The sequence below is a fragment of the Cajanus cajan genome, chromosome 4 (genome assembly GCF_000230855.2).
Source record: "Cajanus cajan strain Asha chromosome 4, NIPB_CcT2T_4, whole genome shotgun sequence".
In the NCBI taxonomy this organism is placed as follows: domain Eukaryota; kingdom Viridiplantae; phylum Streptophyta; class Magnoliopsida; order Fabales; family Fabaceae; genus Cajanus; species Cajanus cajan.
The window spans coordinates 78,535,476-78,553,123 of record NC_138520.1 but is presented as its reverse complement, the minus strand read 5'-3'; the positions used below and the strand labels follow the sequence as shown (position 1 = coordinate 78,553,123).

General features: G+C 30.0%; 3 protein-coding genes across 4 annotated transcripts; all 3 read right to left on the bottom strand.

Moving 5' to 3' along the window:
* Positions 1-177: 177 nt before the first annotated feature.
* LOC109806552 (uncharacterized) lies at positions 178-1,150 on the bottom strand. Its single transcript, XM_020368994.3, has one exon. It carries the CDS (start codon positions 1,101-1,103, stop codon positions 483-485), a length of 621 nt encoding a protein of 206 aa, XP_020224583.1. The 5' UTR covers positions 1,104-1,150; the 3' UTR covers positions 178-482.
* A 4,373-nt stretch (positions 1,151-5,523) lies between these two features.
* On the bottom strand, positions 5,524-8,937 carry LOC109805998 (Peptidyl-tRNA hydrolase family protein). 2 transcript variants are annotated; one of them, XM_020368320.3, is made up of 9 exons: positions 8,662-8,937; positions 7,918-8,134; positions 7,756-7,840; positions 7,581-7,648; positions 7,287-7,337; positions 7,123-7,196; positions 6,422-6,480; positions 6,257-6,333; positions 5,524-6,035 (listed from the first exon to the last, which is right to left on the bottom strand). In XM_020368320.3, exons 2-9 carry the CDS (start codon positions 8,128-8,130, stop codon positions 5,919-5,921), a joined length of 744 nt encoding a protein of 247 aa, XP_020223909.1. In that variant the 5' UTR covers positions 8,131-8,134; positions 8,662-8,937; the 3' UTR covers positions 5,524-5,918. The 2 variants fall into 2 exon arrangements, with proteins under 2 accessions (XP_020223909.1, XP_020223908.1); XM_020368319.3 differs by having other exon boundaries at positions 8,671-8,934.
* Positions 8,938-11,955: 3,018 nt separating this feature from the next.
* Positions 11,956-12,933, bottom strand: ZFP6 (zinc finger protein 6). Its single transcript, XM_020367485.3, has one exon. The coding sequence runs from the start codon at positions 12,675-12,677 to the stop codon at positions 12,147-12,149; it is 531 nt and encodes a 176-aa protein (XP_020223074.1). The 5' UTR covers positions 12,678-12,933; the 3' UTR covers positions 11,956-12,146.
* Between the last annotated feature and the right edge of the window lie 4,715 nt (positions 12,934-17,648).

The following is a 17,648-nucleotide window of genomic DNA, read 5'->3' as shown; positions in this document are numbered from 1 at the left end:
TTATTCAAGTTTAACATCTTGTAGAATCTACATAAAAGGCTTGTATTTTGGTGTTGGAGAACTAGTTTATGATATTAAACTTATCAATGGATCATAAGCTAATTTTAGCTTTACTTCAACAAGTTTGAAAATAATGTACAATTTACATATACAGTTTACAAAGGACAAGCAAGCTCCTTATTCGGAAGATTTAGCCTATTTTCATAAGATATACTTCATTCGAAAACACAAGAAAAGTCCTTCCAATAAATAGAGGAATACTAAAACTATTCTCTCTACAACAGTGTCATGGTAATAGATACTAGCTTTGCACCTACATAGAACTGTAAGTTCCTCCCAAATACAAAAGAAAAAAAATGCAAATTGTACTTATAAAGAATGAAAAGTAATAAATGAGCAGTGAAGACATATATCACCAAAATAAACAAACAAATGAAAGGTTTAAGGAAAACTCCATTGAGCGACTCCAAACACCACACTCCTCAAATCAAATGTCTGTAGCCTAAAACAGTTTTTCTTGTTGCCATGACCCTGCTACTTCTTACTCCTCCTCTACACTCACCATTGATAGCATTTGCAGTAGCAGAAGACAAACTCTTGAGTTCATCAATGCTGGCATAGCTTTTCCTCGGCATGAGAACCCCACCACCACCCCTTCTCTTCTCACCAGCACTCGCTGACTTGCTCCCTCTTGCATTTGCACTGCCACAAACACTCTTCGACGGAGGCGTCAACTCCATCAAAGAAGGTAACACGTTCGGCTTTCGATTCTCCTTCCTCAACGCAGCACTAAAATCCGGCACAGACTGAGCCACCAGAGAAGACCCTTTTCTCCCAGAAACCACACCACCTTGGAACTTGACTTGCTTTTTCCTTGGTGGGGTCGCAGCTTTCGTTTCTGCTTCCATTTCTTGATCGAATTGTTGTTGTCTTAGGTACTTCATGCGAAGCTTTGCTTCCCTCAACTGAGCGTACTCCTCGTACTTAGGGCCTCTCTCGAGATCCATGGTGAGGAAGGGTTGCATGGAGGAGAGAGTGATGAAGGAGATGGTGTCCAGTGTGGGGTTTCTTTGTTGTTGCAGAGAGACGTTGTGTTCATTCATCGGACTTATCTTAACTTTTCAGTGTTTTGCTTTGTGAAATAGTGTTTCTTTGAGTTTGTAACGGCTAATAAATCTAACTCCAACGTTCCTAAATGGGGAGGGTCCCACTCAGTCAAAGAATCTCAAGTTCTATTGTACACTTGGATTTTTACATTAACCACTGCTTTAATATTTAATATGACATGTATATATTTAATAATTCTTAATTGAAATTCTTGAAATATTTATTTTTAAGATTTCAATATTTATGCTGTGAATAAAAATAAATTCTTATTGTCAACTAAATAATTAAAAATAAAGATAAGATAGTTATTACAAATATTTATGGTAAAATAACTGTAAAATTATACAGCTAATATATATACTATTCACTGATTTACTCCAATTACAAAGATTATAAAAAGAGTACACTGTTTGTCTTGTATCTTAAAGAATATTGAAGACTAAAAGCAAGTGGGTTTTTACCCGGAAGAGATAGAAATGGGTAATTTAAAAAAAAATTAAAATGGGTAAATTATATTTGTAAAATACGCCTTTTACCTTCTTGTATTTATTTATTTATTTTAAGTGGAAGCAGTGTTTTCAAACATGAATTTTTTTTTCTACCAACATTATTGCGGTTGGTTTTCAAACATTAAATTTTGAGTTTGAGTTTTATGAAATACTTAGTCTTGGGAGGGAGACTAGTATCTGAATAAGTCGGTAAATCCTTTTAGCAATATCATATCATGATACTAAAACAATTTTTTTTTTTTAATTTTCACTTTACATTAAAAAAAAAAAAAGCCAAGTTCTGGATCGGAATCACTACTTTGCCATTGTAAAAAAAAAAAAAAATTGGGTTTGATAACACGACTTCCATTTTTTTTTTAAATGGAATATAAATAAAAGTCCTATTTGTGAAATACAACAAAAATGTTATATATAAAAAATATAATAAAAAAATAATAAAGATATTATTTATACCTATTATAAATGAGATATTATAGTATATAATTATTTTTTGTCTTACTTTTAATGGATCATTATATCTTTTAAATGTTAAAAAAAAATCATATCTTCTTTGAATAACTAATCCACAATCATCTAATATTTTTTATGTGTAAGTGTTAAAAATACAAAGTATTTTGACCTTAATATATATATAAAAGATAAAATTATATTTTTGATCCTTTATCTTACTTTTTAAATTCATTTTAATCCTATATCTTCTTAAATGTTTATTTTTGTAACGACCCGCCATTGTCTCTATACTTAGTGGAATCGCACTACTACTAGTGAACTAGAAGAAATAATAAGTTGGATAACTCATACATACAGGTATAGATAAAAATAAAATAACTAAATTTCTTAAATACAAAATAAAACGCCATATATGTACAGTCATCCCATAAATAATATTTCCTAGTGTCGGTCAAGCACAGACAAAACCGTTACCTAAAATGGTAACTCTAACACGAGGATCAAAACTCCCCGTCTCGCAGCGGACACCTCAACTCCAAGCTAGTCCTGACCTGCTCCCATACCAAGTATGATCATCGCAGTTCCACCACATGGAAAACAGAAGGGTAAGCTAGAATTCACAAATCAGTCATACAAGTATAGAACAATAATCTATACTACACAATCATCCAACTATCATAGAGTCACACCATACACTCTATCCAATACTACTCATATATAAAGTACAATCCACAAATCATGAAGTCAAACACCACACTTCATCATATTAATAATCATGCAATAAATGCATCTCATGACAGATATCAATGCATATCAATAATCTAATGCGTCGTCACGCATACACCTAGGAGATTTCCGTAACAATAGAGCTGTATAAGTGACATTCCATCCTACCGAAACCACCCCAACCGTTTTCACGCCCAATGCGCCCGCTCGATCACGACTAAACAGGATATATAATCCTCACTCGGGTTTACTCGGATGATGTCACTTACACACTTGGAAGTCTAGATCCACCATCAAGTATAGCATAGCTGGGTACGGGCTTACCACGACCTTGGCATGCATTAACCAAGTCAATTGTGGAGTTCGCCCACCGACTATCCGCAAGGATCCACGCACCTTCTCGAGTACTTGGTTAAGAGAATAATCCTCGACCTCATACCCCGCTCCAACACTAGTTAAGGACTTAGAGGAGACTCACCCAACCCAGTGGCCTATCTGAGCACCACTCTCCCAAAACCAGTGGCCTCCCAAAGCACCACTCTCATATATCATTGGCCTATCCAAGCACCACTCTCAAGAGACTCTATGTGAGCTCTTCCAGTTCGAAAATATTTTTCCTCTCCTCAAGTCCTAGGCTAGACTCATGCCATAAGGCATCACATGCAATCATGCATCATACATCATATATGGTCTGCCCACCATAATGATCAACAATCATACACATGTCATAAGACATCACATACAATAATGCATCATACATCATACATGGTCTACCCACCATTATGATCAATAAGCATACTCATATGAACATATACACATGTCATATCATATTCGAACATTCATACGTATCATCACAAAGCATACATATGAATCACATCGCACCATACATCATATATCACACATATATGATCTAACATTTTAACTTTAAACATGCATAAGCATCAATTTAAAATAATTATTTATAAACATATTTACGCTCGGCGTAGCCTGAGCTCGCACAGCCTAATCCCAACCTGAGAGTCCTAAAACTCATCCACGCCCAGCGCGTTCAACTCACGCTTGGTATCCTTGAGACAGAGACTCCTACGGGTCTCCACGCCTAACGCAACCAAATCACGCCTGACCCAACATTCAATCCGAGAGCCCTAAGCTCTTCCACGCCTGGGGCGCTCAACCTGCGCCTAGCCTAATCCCAGTCAGAGAGTTCCGAAACTCTCATCCAAACCAACAAATCTAGTCACATGCAAACACAAAAACACACTTCCAAATCTACATGCACCCATCTGATGCATCAATTGAATTTCTAATCTCACATGCAACTTAAATAACACACATTCTAGCTTCCCTTACCTGAAGATCGGCTCAAAAAGCCAACAATTGTGACGAAATAGAATTCCCTTCCAAAGCTCAACCCAGAACTTCAATCCTCCCAAAGAAAGCTTTCTAATCTGAATTTCAAGAAAAGTCAGAAGGAGTTAGTGATCTAGAGGAGAAAAGGAGTCAAACAGAGAAATTTGGGAGAGAAAGGAGCTCACTGACCCAGAGACCTTCTCTCTAAAACTTCTCTCTAAAAACTCTCATTTTCCTGAAGGCCCCCAACTCCTATTTATAGACTTTCGGATTTCCCCAGAACGGCCCGTTCCGGGACTCATCCAGAACGGCCCGTGCTCCCTCTGGAACGGCCCGTTCTCCCTCCGAAACGGCCCGTTCTCCTTTCCGGAATGGCCCGTTCTCCTACATTTTTGTAAGGCCAAATCAGTAGTTTGGAACGGCCCGTTCCAATTTGGGAACGGCTCGTTCTGGCTACTGAATCTTTTTTTTTTTCAACTACGTTACAATTTTGGTCATTTATTTTTTAAATTTAGATCAATTTGGTCCTTTTGAATTTATTGAAAACTTAAGACTTGTCTCATAAAATTCACTTATATGAAACTAGTGAATGCAATTGAAGTTCAAATCAAATGTGTTATAAATATAGTAAAAATAATTTTTTTTTAAAAATTTAGTTTCATAATATTTTCTACTTATTCATGAAATTTAATTTTCTCTCAATTTTTACTGTATTTATAATTTTTTAAAATTAAATATCAATTATATTTCATAATTTTTATATAAGTAAATCTAATGTTACAAGTTTTAAGTCTTGGATCAATAAAAAAATTCAAAATCATGTTATAAAATTAAAAATGTTCATTTTTTTTTAAATGATCAAATTAATTCAAATTTAAAAAGATAAATGATAAAATGAATATTTTAATATATGTAAAGAATAAAAGTATAGTTTTTTTTTAAAAAAAATAGAGACTACCAATAATTTAGTGTTTGAGTAATAGCAGCTATCCATATTAGTTAGTGGATCAAAACTACCCATAACAGCCGCAGCCGGAAAAAAAATTGTCAGCAAAAATTAATGCATCCCCATCTGCTTTAGATAGTTTTATTGTTGAAGTTATATTCCTTAATACATTTTTATCGACACACCACTGTTCATCAAAATTTATTACTCAACTTATGAGATGATGAATAACAGTTATTAGATAACATCACACTAAGAAGCCAACAGGGCAAGATCCCATTTTGTTAAATTTATTATTTATTTTTTAACAAAAGAACCTTATATCAAAGACTATTATTTGAGTATTTTATTTTCCAAATAACTGATCCAACATCTTCAAATCCTACAGCCAAAAATAATTTAGACAAAATAAAGAATAATAGTTACTAATGATAGTTTATGTGAATAATAATGACTTCTATTTCATCTAATGTCAACTATTTTCAATAGTCACAAGTTCCAAATCAACAACACTTGTACCATAATGGTGTGGCTAACAAATTTACAAGTATTGTGATGCTTGTTTTGAGCTCACTTGTTCATCTCTTATTATCAGAGGAGCACAAGAGCAAAGATTGCTTCCACACTAACTACCATTTTCGCGGACTTGTCAAAGCAATTAACTTATATTTCTCGCACCATGAAGCAACTATTAGCCAGAACCCGAATATGACCATTGGCGTGCTTTAAAAATGCATCGGTCATGACTCATGACAAGTTTGTGAGATATAATTGCTAACATAAACAACAATTTAACCGTGGATTTCATCTATGCCAAATTGGAGTGGAAATTAAACTTTATGGTACTTGTATTTTTGCCCTAAATTGAATCTATTGACATGGTTGTCAAAACCATTGAGCACTAGGGTCCTAACAGCCGTAACTCCTTGCTCCAATGAAGCATCAATCTGTCATTTAAGAAAGGAAATTATAATAAAACAAATATGCACATAAACATAAAATTATGCCTACATAAATACTAAATTGCTTTTACACTCCTAATATAATCTATGGCCTATCATAAGTCATAACACAAGACTTTAAATTGCAATTAGTATGAACATTAAAGTGGTATGCTATTACAAACGAACTAAAACCAAATCATGCTCGGTAAAAGAGTAGATGTAACCTGCTTTCGTTCCACTGAGCTGAATTTTTGTAGAAGAAAAGCTCTTAAATCCATAGATCCAGGAGGGTTTCCAATTCCTACGACCATAAATTTGAAATATAGTACTTCTGGAACAACTGAGGAGACCATAACAATTAATAAAGTGATGGAAGGCAATGAACTAACCGACAGCAAGTCGAGGAAAGGCACTGCAACCGTCCAAGTGGCCCATCACATTTTTCAATCTGTAACAATGTAACACCAGTTATAGAATTTATGATTTTCCAGTACAGAGAAATGTAGCAGTATCCAAATAAGTTATATAAAAAAAAGGTTTGCAATATTACGATGAGTCTTGGTGTCTTATCCATAAAATCATCTGAGTTGAGATAATTTATAACAAATCTTCAACATTAAACTGTATTGAGGTAAAAGTTTTTAAAAAAATTAAAAGAAAGAGCTACAATAAGGAATAAGTTACCAATGATAGGATTCAAATCATTATCTTGGTTCAAAAAATATGGAGAATCCAGGTTAGACCATAATAAGAGTCAATCAAGTTAAAATTCAAGCAGAAGAGTTTTCTACTTTGGAGTTGAAGCAGCTTGTGATAAAGCTATGCCGATAAACCATCTCATCATTAAGAGGTAAGAAATTTCAGTAGGTTTTCTATTCAGTTTGTATGCCACCATTTATGCATTCTAAAACCATAACCTTAACTTTTGATATTTTAATTTCTGTCTTATGCCAACAAGTTTGTAGAAAGTCTGTTTACTGTCTCACTTTTAGTAAAGTGGATTCCCTAAATTAATAATTCCAACTTTTGAAATCATGTTTTGTTCTGATAGTGATACATAAAAAATCTTAATGAATACAACAAGCATTACCCATTGTGATGACCATGTCCACCTTTAGGTTGAAGCCTTAAAACACCATTTGGTAGGCTTGTTTCATCATAGACCTAAGTAAAAATTCCCAGAAACTTATGGCTAAAAGAAAATTTCCACAAACATGTAAATTGTCATTAAAACAGAAGGTAAGAAATACATACTAGTAGAATATGACGCAAGGGTACTTGATAATATGCAGCAAGTGGCCCAACCTTAAAAAATATTAAATATAAGATAAAATCAGTAACAGAAAAGTAAAACAAAAGGTGATAGAACATCGATCATAATTTTTTTGATGAAATAAATATTCATAACATGTCCAAATAAGAATTGAATCAGATAGTTGATCCGTAATCAATTTCAATAAGTATTTTTCCAGCTATTATGTATGATGAAAACTAAAGTACGTGTGTGTCTTATACAAAATCTATCCATTGTGTATGGTAAAAACTAACCGATTCCCCACAAAAATTCATGTATGTTTGGGGCTTTGCCAGCAAAATTGGTACTTCTCCGATAGAACCTATACATACCACAGGAGAAATTATAAGTTAATGTAGAATTAGCATGAAATATGTAAATAGGAGGGGAAAAGTAATAAAAAAAAATAGTGTCTAGAGGATGATGCACCTATTCCAATTAAGGCCTTTGACTGTATTGTGTTCATCTGCACCCCTTCTGCTCGAGAAATGCTATCAATTATTTCAAATCCAACCTAATATAGAGAAAACCATAAGATTCACTACAAATAGAGGTGTATTCAAGCACTTTCACAAATAACTGAATAATTACATTGTGCCTTGTGCCGTGGTATTTGTTTCCAGGATTACCCAAGCCAACAATGAGCCAAGGAGTATATTCCATTTTAGCTCTATTGTTTGTCTGTGATACTGAACAACAAACAGAAAAACTTGTTTTCGCTGAAGGATTTTTTAAATGACGAGGATAATGAAGGTTCCCGGGATATGTTAAGCAAAAGCCTGGGGCAGATGCAACATGCAACATTGTTCTGTCAATAAAAGAAAAGGATATGCAATCAGTATAAAAACATTTCATCATATATTTGGCAATAATAACTAGGAGATTTCAGCAAACCCAAATTTTAGTAAAATCACTTAAGACTAATTCGGATAAACTTTTCCATAAATATTTTTAGGCGAAGAAAATAAGAAAGAAAAATTACGCTAACTTCTCTATAAGCTAAATGTAACTTATACATAAATATTTCATTTTTTCTTATTATTTTCTTCCAAAGAAATACTGTTAGAGAAGGTTACCCAAACATGCTCTTAGAACCTCTGCATTACACAACGTAAATATTCACAAACACGTAAAGGGCAACCCAACAAAATTTTCAGCGTGATTTCCCCCTTCTAATTGATAACAATTCAAACAGAGGATAGTAATAACCATTAGTTTTAGAATTTCAAGAAGCAAATAGCATGCTTTAAAGTTTAAACATTAAGCTTTCAGTACCCACAACCAGTATTCAAAGAACAAATCAAACAAGTTGAAATTTCAAAGAACAATAAACACCTAAATTACCGATTTTTCGAAAAACGCAAACTTGAACTCTTTTACGCCTTCACAGACCCACCGAGAAGGCAGCAACTACTACCGAGGGTGACTGAAGCAATTTGGGTTTAGTTTGATTGAATGGGTTTAGGTGAGAGTGGTAGAAAAAAAGGTTTTTTTTTTTTTTATCTGGAAGCTTTTATTTGAACTGAGCAAACAAAATACATAGAAGATGAGATTCCGCTGCACCCAATGGATAAATAACAAAGAGGTGATGAGGCTTCAAAGATTTTTGGGTGAAGGAAATAGAATGTTATGAATAACCCACACCAAATTTCAACCGTTGGATCAATTTATTTTCAGGTTAACCCTGTCATAGATGCTGAAAGGAGGAGAAAAATGGCAAGTAGTGAAATCAGATAGTTTATAAAAATTTGTTGATTTTAGTTATAAGAAAAATATATTTTTCGCATAGTTGTATTGATTTATGTGTTCTAAAAATGTTAAATTAAATAAACTCCATCATTTTATAAATCCTTTTTTATACTTGTCAAAATTTGGAGATGATTTCTTGTATGCACTTTTATTTTTAAAATTATAAAAATAAGAATAAGAAAAATCATACTTATAAGTTATTTTGTTAAAAAAAATTAGATTAGAATAAGACAAGATCTCATATAAGATTATATAACCGATCACTAACTTTTATTGAGAATTTTTAATGAAATTAGGATCACCTGGATCATCTTTAGAGTAAGTTTGCATATAGAAAAATGATACTTAAATATAACCAATTGTATAACATTATTTTTTATGTATTTTTTTATTAAAACATTTATTATATTTATTAATAATTAATTTTTATATATTAAATATAAATAATTATCTTATGTGACAACGTTTTTATGGATTACTTCTCAGGAATATTTTTAACAATTCTTTTAACTAGTATTTTAACATATATAATGCATAAGTTAAATATCTATCATATTATATTAAAATTTATAATAAATTATATATACAAATAAATATTAGTTTGAACATATAAATCATATTTAAAATTTATATAAAAAGACAAGGATGACAATAGGGCAGGTGAGTACGAGTTTCAGTATATCCCATCCCCATTGACATATCTTAACCTCGACCATGTCCTCATATATGACATGAATGAAATTTGTGTTTTCATTCTTGTATTCGTCAAGTTTTAGATATATCGACACCTACCTAGAAATTAACTTAATATTTTTTAAAAAATAAAAAAAAAATTCAACATAAAATAGTAATTACAAAATTATATTAATTAAGTTTCATTTGACATAAAGTTAAAATAAAGTTAGAATTATATAAATATCAAATATTTTTTTTAAAAAATTAAGTTTCTATAAATTTAAAGTGGGCACAAGACAAGTGAGTATATATTTATCTCAATCCTCGTACCTGATTTAATAAATATAAATTGAGTACTATCCATACACGTGTCTGGTCAAATTGAATATTCCTTATCAAAGTTAAGATGGGTTTAAGCAATATCCACGAGTACAAGTTTACTTATCATCTCTATAATTAAATAATTTTAAATTTATAAATTATATTTTAAATTTATGATAAATAATTTATATTGTAACACAATATTATTTTATTTATTGCTAATTTATTTTAAAAATATTGAAAATTAATTCTTACATGATTATTATAAATAAAAGTCCATTAAAAATGTTAAAACTTAATGATTAGTAGATGTTAATTTAATGGGAGGACCAAAACTTTATATTTTTAAAATTAGAGGGACCAAATATTTATATTTTAAAATATAGGGACAAAAATTGTGAATTAACAAAAAATAGAAGGACTAAAAATGTAATTTAACCTTTATTTTATTATGACAATAATATCAAATTGTGTAAAATAAGTAAAAAAATTATTAAAGTGAACTTAATGATAAAGGTTAAAGTATTATATACAAAGTCTTAGGTTCTCAATTGTTTTCATGTAATTCAATAAAAAAAAAAATAATAACATGTTAGGAATAACACTCAATAATATTAAATGGTAGACCTCTATTACATTTAATCATTCAAATTTTGTTTCTTGACTAAATAATATTGAATGATAGATTGTAATTCAACTAGAAAAGTGTGCAAGTACTATGATTAGAGTTTTCAAGTTCGATCCATTTTGTCTATCTCACCTCAACCCACTTTATAAGTAATTGTCCCAATCTTGGCCCACTTGCGTTAATGTTTAATATTTTTTCAATCTGGCTTGACTTATCATGGGTTGGTGAGCTAAATGGGTAGGTCCATCAACCCATCTAATTTATTTATTTTTATAAAAAAACACTAATTTTAAATAAAATTTAATCTAAAATATCCTCTAATCTAAAATAAAATATTATCAAATTAAGCATCATGCATACAACATTAAATTTAATTAAAAAAATATAATTTTAAATAATCAAAACAAAAAAATAAAAAAATTCTTGTCATTGGAATAGTTGTCCATCAATATTAAATTTTATTGGAGGCTTGAGTAGATAAATTTAGACTAATTTCATATGTTTAATATTAATTTTATTTTTATCTAAATAATACTTTATTAAAATAATACATATATAACAATAATAAATAATTAAATAAGTTATTAGTAAGTTGAATTAATGAGAGATATAATTAGATTTGTTAGGTGACAACCCAACTTATCACGGATTCAGCTCAAATAAATTGAGTTCATTTTTTTCGATCAATTATAAAATTCTTGATTTTTTTTTGTCCAGTTCTACTTGTTTTCATGATAGACTAAATTTATCCACGGACTATAATTCACTTTATCGGCTCTAATTATGGTATGCCATCATCTAGTGGCAGACAATAAACCATTTACTTTCTAACTCGGGAACTAAATATGCGATAGAAATTACAGATTTAATTACGATTAGATTTTGTGGTCTTGGATTAAGACTAAAATATTATATGATAAGTTTTTAACCACCCCTCTCCTTCTGATATTAGCAAAGTTGGAACTCGTAATTATTATTCTCAATGTCAATAACCCGTGATATTTATTTGAAACGGATTAAATTTAAAAGTTCATTAGAAAGAAAATTCTTATTAGATCCGTATGAAAAATTATTAATTAAAAATCTTTTATCCCTAAAATTTGAATATGGATGTAATTGTTAGCAGACATGGATCTCCAACATTTCTTTCACCTCAAGAATTTGTACATCTCAACTGTCAAATTTATAATATTACATTTGTTGATAATCCGATTGTCAGTGTCGACCAACAAATTAACTCTGATAACTTCTTATAATTTAGATCTAGGCTTAATTTAATTCAAAATCGACTTACAATATAAGAATTATCTCTGATTCATATGCTATTTCAGTAGTTGTAATCAATGCAGTATTTAAACAAAATTTACATTGGCATACAAGTCGGAATACAAAAGTAGCTACACATGAATGACATAGTGCTGAATTGAAAAATCTAACTCACGATAACTCATAGGCTAAGATGCAAATCCAAGCCTAACCCTCGTTCACCGCCACCACTCTTGAAGTCACCAAACCCTGGTAGAGGGTGACCGTGGCCGCGGCCATCAGTGAAAACAGTAGCAGCCGCAGCATAGACAACATGTCTTTCAGGAGCCACAAAGGCTCCTGAAATATTAGGATCAACACCAGAACCAACACCAGCATGTGTCGTGCATAACCATGACAAAGGTTGGTGATATGGTGATGAGAAGCCTGATGACATGATCGCGTTTTGGATGTGTGAAGCAACAAAGCCACTAGCAGCTTGCATTTGAGCACGTTTCAAGAGTTGTCTCTCTTTCTTGTGCGCGTTTTGGTGACCTCCTAGGGCTTGTGAGTTTGCGAATTCTCTGCAGCAGTACTGGCACTCATATTTTCTATTTGAACGTGATGATTCATCAGTGTCCTCTTTTGGGGACTTGTTAATGTTGATGCCGAACAGCTTTAGAGGCGGTGGAGTGCTAGAACTGGATCTTGCATGGTATTCAATTTCAGCCATGATGTCGACAGAAATTAAACTGAGTGCTAAAGATATGCACCAAAATATAATGTGTATACATGTGTGAACTACAAACTATATGAGAGGCTTTTATAAAAGAGTTGAAGTGCATGTTCGGAAACAGGAAAGCATAATCATTTGTCAAAAGAAAAAGAGGACGAGAGGTTGTGTTTGTTGTGAAAATTTTTCAACGTATGACACGAAACCAGAGCAGCATATTTCTTATCATAGACCAAACAATGTGTGATAGTATATACTTATATTACGCAAGTAAGTGTCAGATTTAATTTTTTTTATATATTATGATACATCATATTGTTTTCATATGTATAGGCTCTAGTTCCTACACCCACGTTAATAACATTAGTTAATTCAAGAGTTAGAAGTATCGTTTGGCTTAAATAAGTTAGGTTTGACTTAAGTGAATGACAAAAATATAGAACAAAGAAAAAATGTCTTCCACTTAATAACTCAACTAAAAGTTAGTTTACGTCCCAAACTTAAAATATTATTCGGTTGTAAGCCACGGAAATCGTATTAGATAATTAAATTAAAAGTTTAATGATTGAGTGAGGTAGGTTTGGGCACATAAAACAAAAGGGTATCTACTTCATGGCTGCTAAGCTAACGCTAGATACGTTATTTTAATTCTTATAATAGTTATTTGTCATATTCAACAAGTATTATACAAAAAGGAAACAAGCAATCTTGCAAGATGAGAAACATAGAACAAATCACTCCGTAGTTAGTTGAGGAAGTCAAACATTGAAAGATAAAGTAATGAGATTATTGGAATCATGAATGCTATATTGCTATGTATGTGAAGCATGTTTGCGTGATTGACGTTGAGTTAGCCATTAATTATAGGGACAAAATCTCTAAGAATCTTACTAACTTCCATCAGTTGGGTTCAATGTATTAAGATGATATAAGCACTAGACATGTTTAATGAAGTACATGGTTGACAACACTGTCATGCACGTGATCACAAGTACACCACACGAAAATAATTAATATTTGAATCGCACAAATAATTATAAATTCAACCTTTCACTACTAGAAAAATATTATTTTTTTTTGCAAATTTTCTTGCAAAAAAATATTCGTAGGAAGTTTTTGCGAATTTTCCTGCAAAAAAATATTTGCAGAAATTTTTTGTAAATTTTCTTGCAAAAAAATATTCGTAGAATTTTTTTGTCAATTTTCCTGCAAAAAATAATTTACAGATATTTCTTACAAATTTTGCTACAATTTTAATAATCATGTAAAAAAAATTTCCATGGTAAAAATTTGCAGAAAATATTGTAAGAATTTTATTTTGTTTATTGCAAATTTTCTTACAAAAGTAAATTCGCAAGTAATGTTTACTAAATGGTAGAAAAATTTTGCAGGTAACTTTTCCTGCGGATTTTCCTGCAAATTTTAATTCGCAGGAAAAATAAAAAAATATATTTAAATTCATAAGTTTAATATTTTAAAAAATCTTCAAGTCCCACATCGATTGAAAATAAAACAATTAAAGAGTATATAAGTTGGAGTAACGCTTACCTTACAAGTTGAATTGTATGGTTGAGTGTTAGGCTTATAATCTACAATCTTAGAATTTAAAAGATTATGTATGAGGCATGAAAATAAAAGATTATAAATTCTTAAAATATAGAATTTATAGTAATTTTTTTAAAAAAAATTTCATAAAAAATATTTCTGCAGAATTTCTTGCGAAAAAATTCGTAGGAAAGTTTCTTGCGAACTTTTTTTTGCAGGAAAATTTCCTGCAAATTTTTTTTTGCAGGAAACTTTTCTGTGAATTTTTTTCGCAAGAAATTGCGCAGGAAAATTTTCTGCGAATTTTAAAATTCGCAAAAATATATTATTCACGAAGGTATTACCTACAAATAAAATTTCGCAAAAAAATTTGCAGGAACAACGTTTCCTGTAAATTTTTATGAAAAATTCGCAAGAAAAGCCGCATGTAATAAGAGAAATTCTGCTAGTGTTTTAGTTAATCTTAGTCCTAGTGGCTGATTTGTTTAAGCGTATACTATTCTTCAATTAACTAAATTAACTTCTTAGCTCAAATATTCCAAAAAATTGATTTTATTTATTTTTAGTCTTTAAAAAAATTTATTGATTTTAATCCTCTAAATTTATATAATAATTATTTTTAAACAATGTTAATTTTTACTATTAAAATAGATCATCTCAATATCCAAATTATCATAAATTTTATTAACATGAATTCTTTTTAAGTTAACATATTAATTATTTTATGGTTAAGTTAAGTATTAAAATAAACCACTAAATTTTTTTCACTATTTACTCACAGATACATGTATGAAAGTTTAGGGTTTAGTTTTCATTTTTATTTTTACTTGAATAAACTCCCACCAAATTCTAATAAAAAAATTTACAAACTCAAAGCAAGATTTATTTTCTCTACTGTCATTATTACTATGTTCATAAACATTCAGTTTTACGTCTTTGTTGACAATCTTCTAAACTCTTGAAACCTTCAACACATTAACTATTTTAAACAACATTTATTCTTTTTCTTCTTCAAACTTCAAGGTGTTCCCTTTAAAAAAGAGAGATTCTTGACTTTCTCTACTGATATGATAACAAAGAGAAATAAAATAAACAAAATAAAGCACTTCTAACCATCATGTTTAGGTGAGTGAATAGCAAAAAAATTTAAGTGTAAAATTAATTTTTATTCTAAATTTTAACTTTATCCTAAAATAATTAATATTTTAAATCAAAAAAATTCCATGCCAATAAAACTAAAAGTAATTTAGATATTGATATAACATATTTTAACAACAAAAATTAACGGTATTTAAAAAATAATTAAAAAAATATTATATAAATTTGAAGAATTAAAATCAATAATTTTTTTTAGGAACTAAAATCAAATAGAATTAATTTTTGGAGGATAAAATACATATTTAACCCCAAGTTCTTTCAATGAGATGTAGAAATCAGAGGCGAAGTTTAATTATTTTTTAAAAAATTAATTAATTAAATTTTTTCAAGACATAGAAATTATTAAAGTTTTGTTTCTCTCAATAATTATTTTTAGTTGGAAATTAAATCCTCATCCTCTCATCAACACAATTAAAGACTAATAAAATATTAGAAAATAACCCATTTATTAAATTTTTGTATTTGTATTAAATGTCGTAATTTTTAATACTTTATATCAATTTTAATCTATGTTCAAGTGGTGGGAAAAGATCGTGCATAATAGTATTTCTCATTTGTTGTAGAAACATTTTTTGTCGGACTCAACTCAGCTTGTCCCACTTTCATATTGTCCATAATGACAACAAAATTAGCTAGCACAGAGGCCACTGACAATGTTTAGGATATTTTGCTGGGACCTTATATATGTTTTGTTCAACAACCTAAACCTAAATGCAGTCCCTTCATGAATCATTATATAACATGTCTCTCTCTTCACAATCTATATATGTTTAAGTAATTAAGTTTGTCGTCCAACTATTACTATATTTTGCATCATAAATGGACTATACATGTAAATATTGTCCTCGCAAAACTATCTTTTTGTCCCAAAACAATTTCTGCGTGCTTTGAATCGAATCTAAAACAATAAAAAGATAGATAAAAGAGAAAAGGCTTTAACTGATTAGTAAAGTACAAAATCATAATCTTTTTATAAAAATATAAATAAAAGAAAGAAGGGTCAGAACCTATATATTGATTGTCCTTAACGAAATTTCCATGTGAAAGAAGGTTAGGTGGAGAAAGTATTGTTCAAAAGCACATGGGCAAATGATGTTTGTTATACATCATTTCATGCATGAAATTCAAGTGAAAAGAATAGGAACCAGGAAGAGAACAAAAACTTTCCTATTCCTTTCCATCTATCTTAATGATTCATATTATATTATACAATCTATCTTCTCTAGTTCCTACCTACCTAGCTAGTTAGTGATCGAACTCATTATAAGGGCTCACTTGTTTTTAATTTTCTTAAATTAGTACTCACGAAAAGTTAACACCAGTAATCTAGATCGAGTTTTTTTTTTTTTTTAGCTGGTCCAAATGGCCAAAATTATATGTATTTAAATTATATGTATTTAAATATTTTGGTCCCCTCAAAATATTTTATCAAGGTTTGTCAATGGTGAACAATATTTTTATGAGTTATTAATTTGTAGTGACATTATTTGTTTTCTTACTAATAACTAGACCATGGGATCACGTGATGCACGTGTGAATTTAGAGGGGATAAATTGTTGTTTGTGCATAAAATATATTGATAATTTTGTTAATTTCTTATGTTAAGGATATAGAATCATTTTTGCAATGAGGAAATTAATTATATTATTATAGAAAAAAATTTATAAATTAATGGAGATCAATTCATTGGTTTAACTAATGTGTTATTGAACTTTTAGATATTTGAGGTTTTGAATCCAATTGAGATTATGTATATAAAATAAACTTTGTTGGAAAGAATTTATTCTTTAGTATTTATCTCTATGCCTTGAAAATTTTGTCTATTATTCATTAAGTAGGAAGATGCTCATTTGAGCTAAGAAGGCCATGTTTAGTTGGCCCAACCAAGAGACCGGTCTCTCTTCAGTCTTGAAATAGGACTAGTATTAATGGGCCTTCTATATATACTTTTTTTTGAAAGTGACGGGCCTTGTATATATATATATATATATATATTTATTTATTTATTTATTTATATACTGATAGGGTGATAGTGATTATCTATACAAAGACGAGTTTTATTTTATTTTAATGCATACATTATATTGATAATTTTAACCTTTTAAAAAAATGCATAAATTATATGATAATAATTAATAAAAGATAAAAAAAGTCATTTTGCATAATCATTAACATATTTATATTAAAAGAAAGATCCAAACTATATCATATTTATCCAATGTTAGCAATACTGAATTCGATTCTTTAAATTAATTCTCAAATTTAATT

Bases quoted from the DNA above. Each gene is read 5' to 3' on its own strand.
- LOC109806552 (XM_020368994.3), bottom strand. From the start codon at position 1,103: ATGAATGAACACAACGTCTCTCTGCAACAACAAAGAAACCCCACACTG.
- ZFP6 (XM_020367485.3), bottom strand. From the start codon at position 12,677: ATGGCTGAAATTGAATACCATGCAAGATCCAGTTCTAGCACTCCACCG.
- LOC109805998 (XM_020368320.3), bottom strand. From the start codon at position 8,130: ATGTTGCATGTTGCATCTGCCCCAGGCTTTTGCTTAACATATCCCGGG. The intron at 6,481-7,122 runs GTAATGCTTGTT...ACATTGTTACAG, and splicing joins GGACATGGTCATCACAATGG to ATTGAAAAATGTGATGGGCC. The intron at 6,334-6,421 runs GTTAGTTCATTG...TTATGGTCGTAG, and splicing joins CTTTCCTCGACTTGCTGTCG to GAATTGGAAACCCTCCTGGA.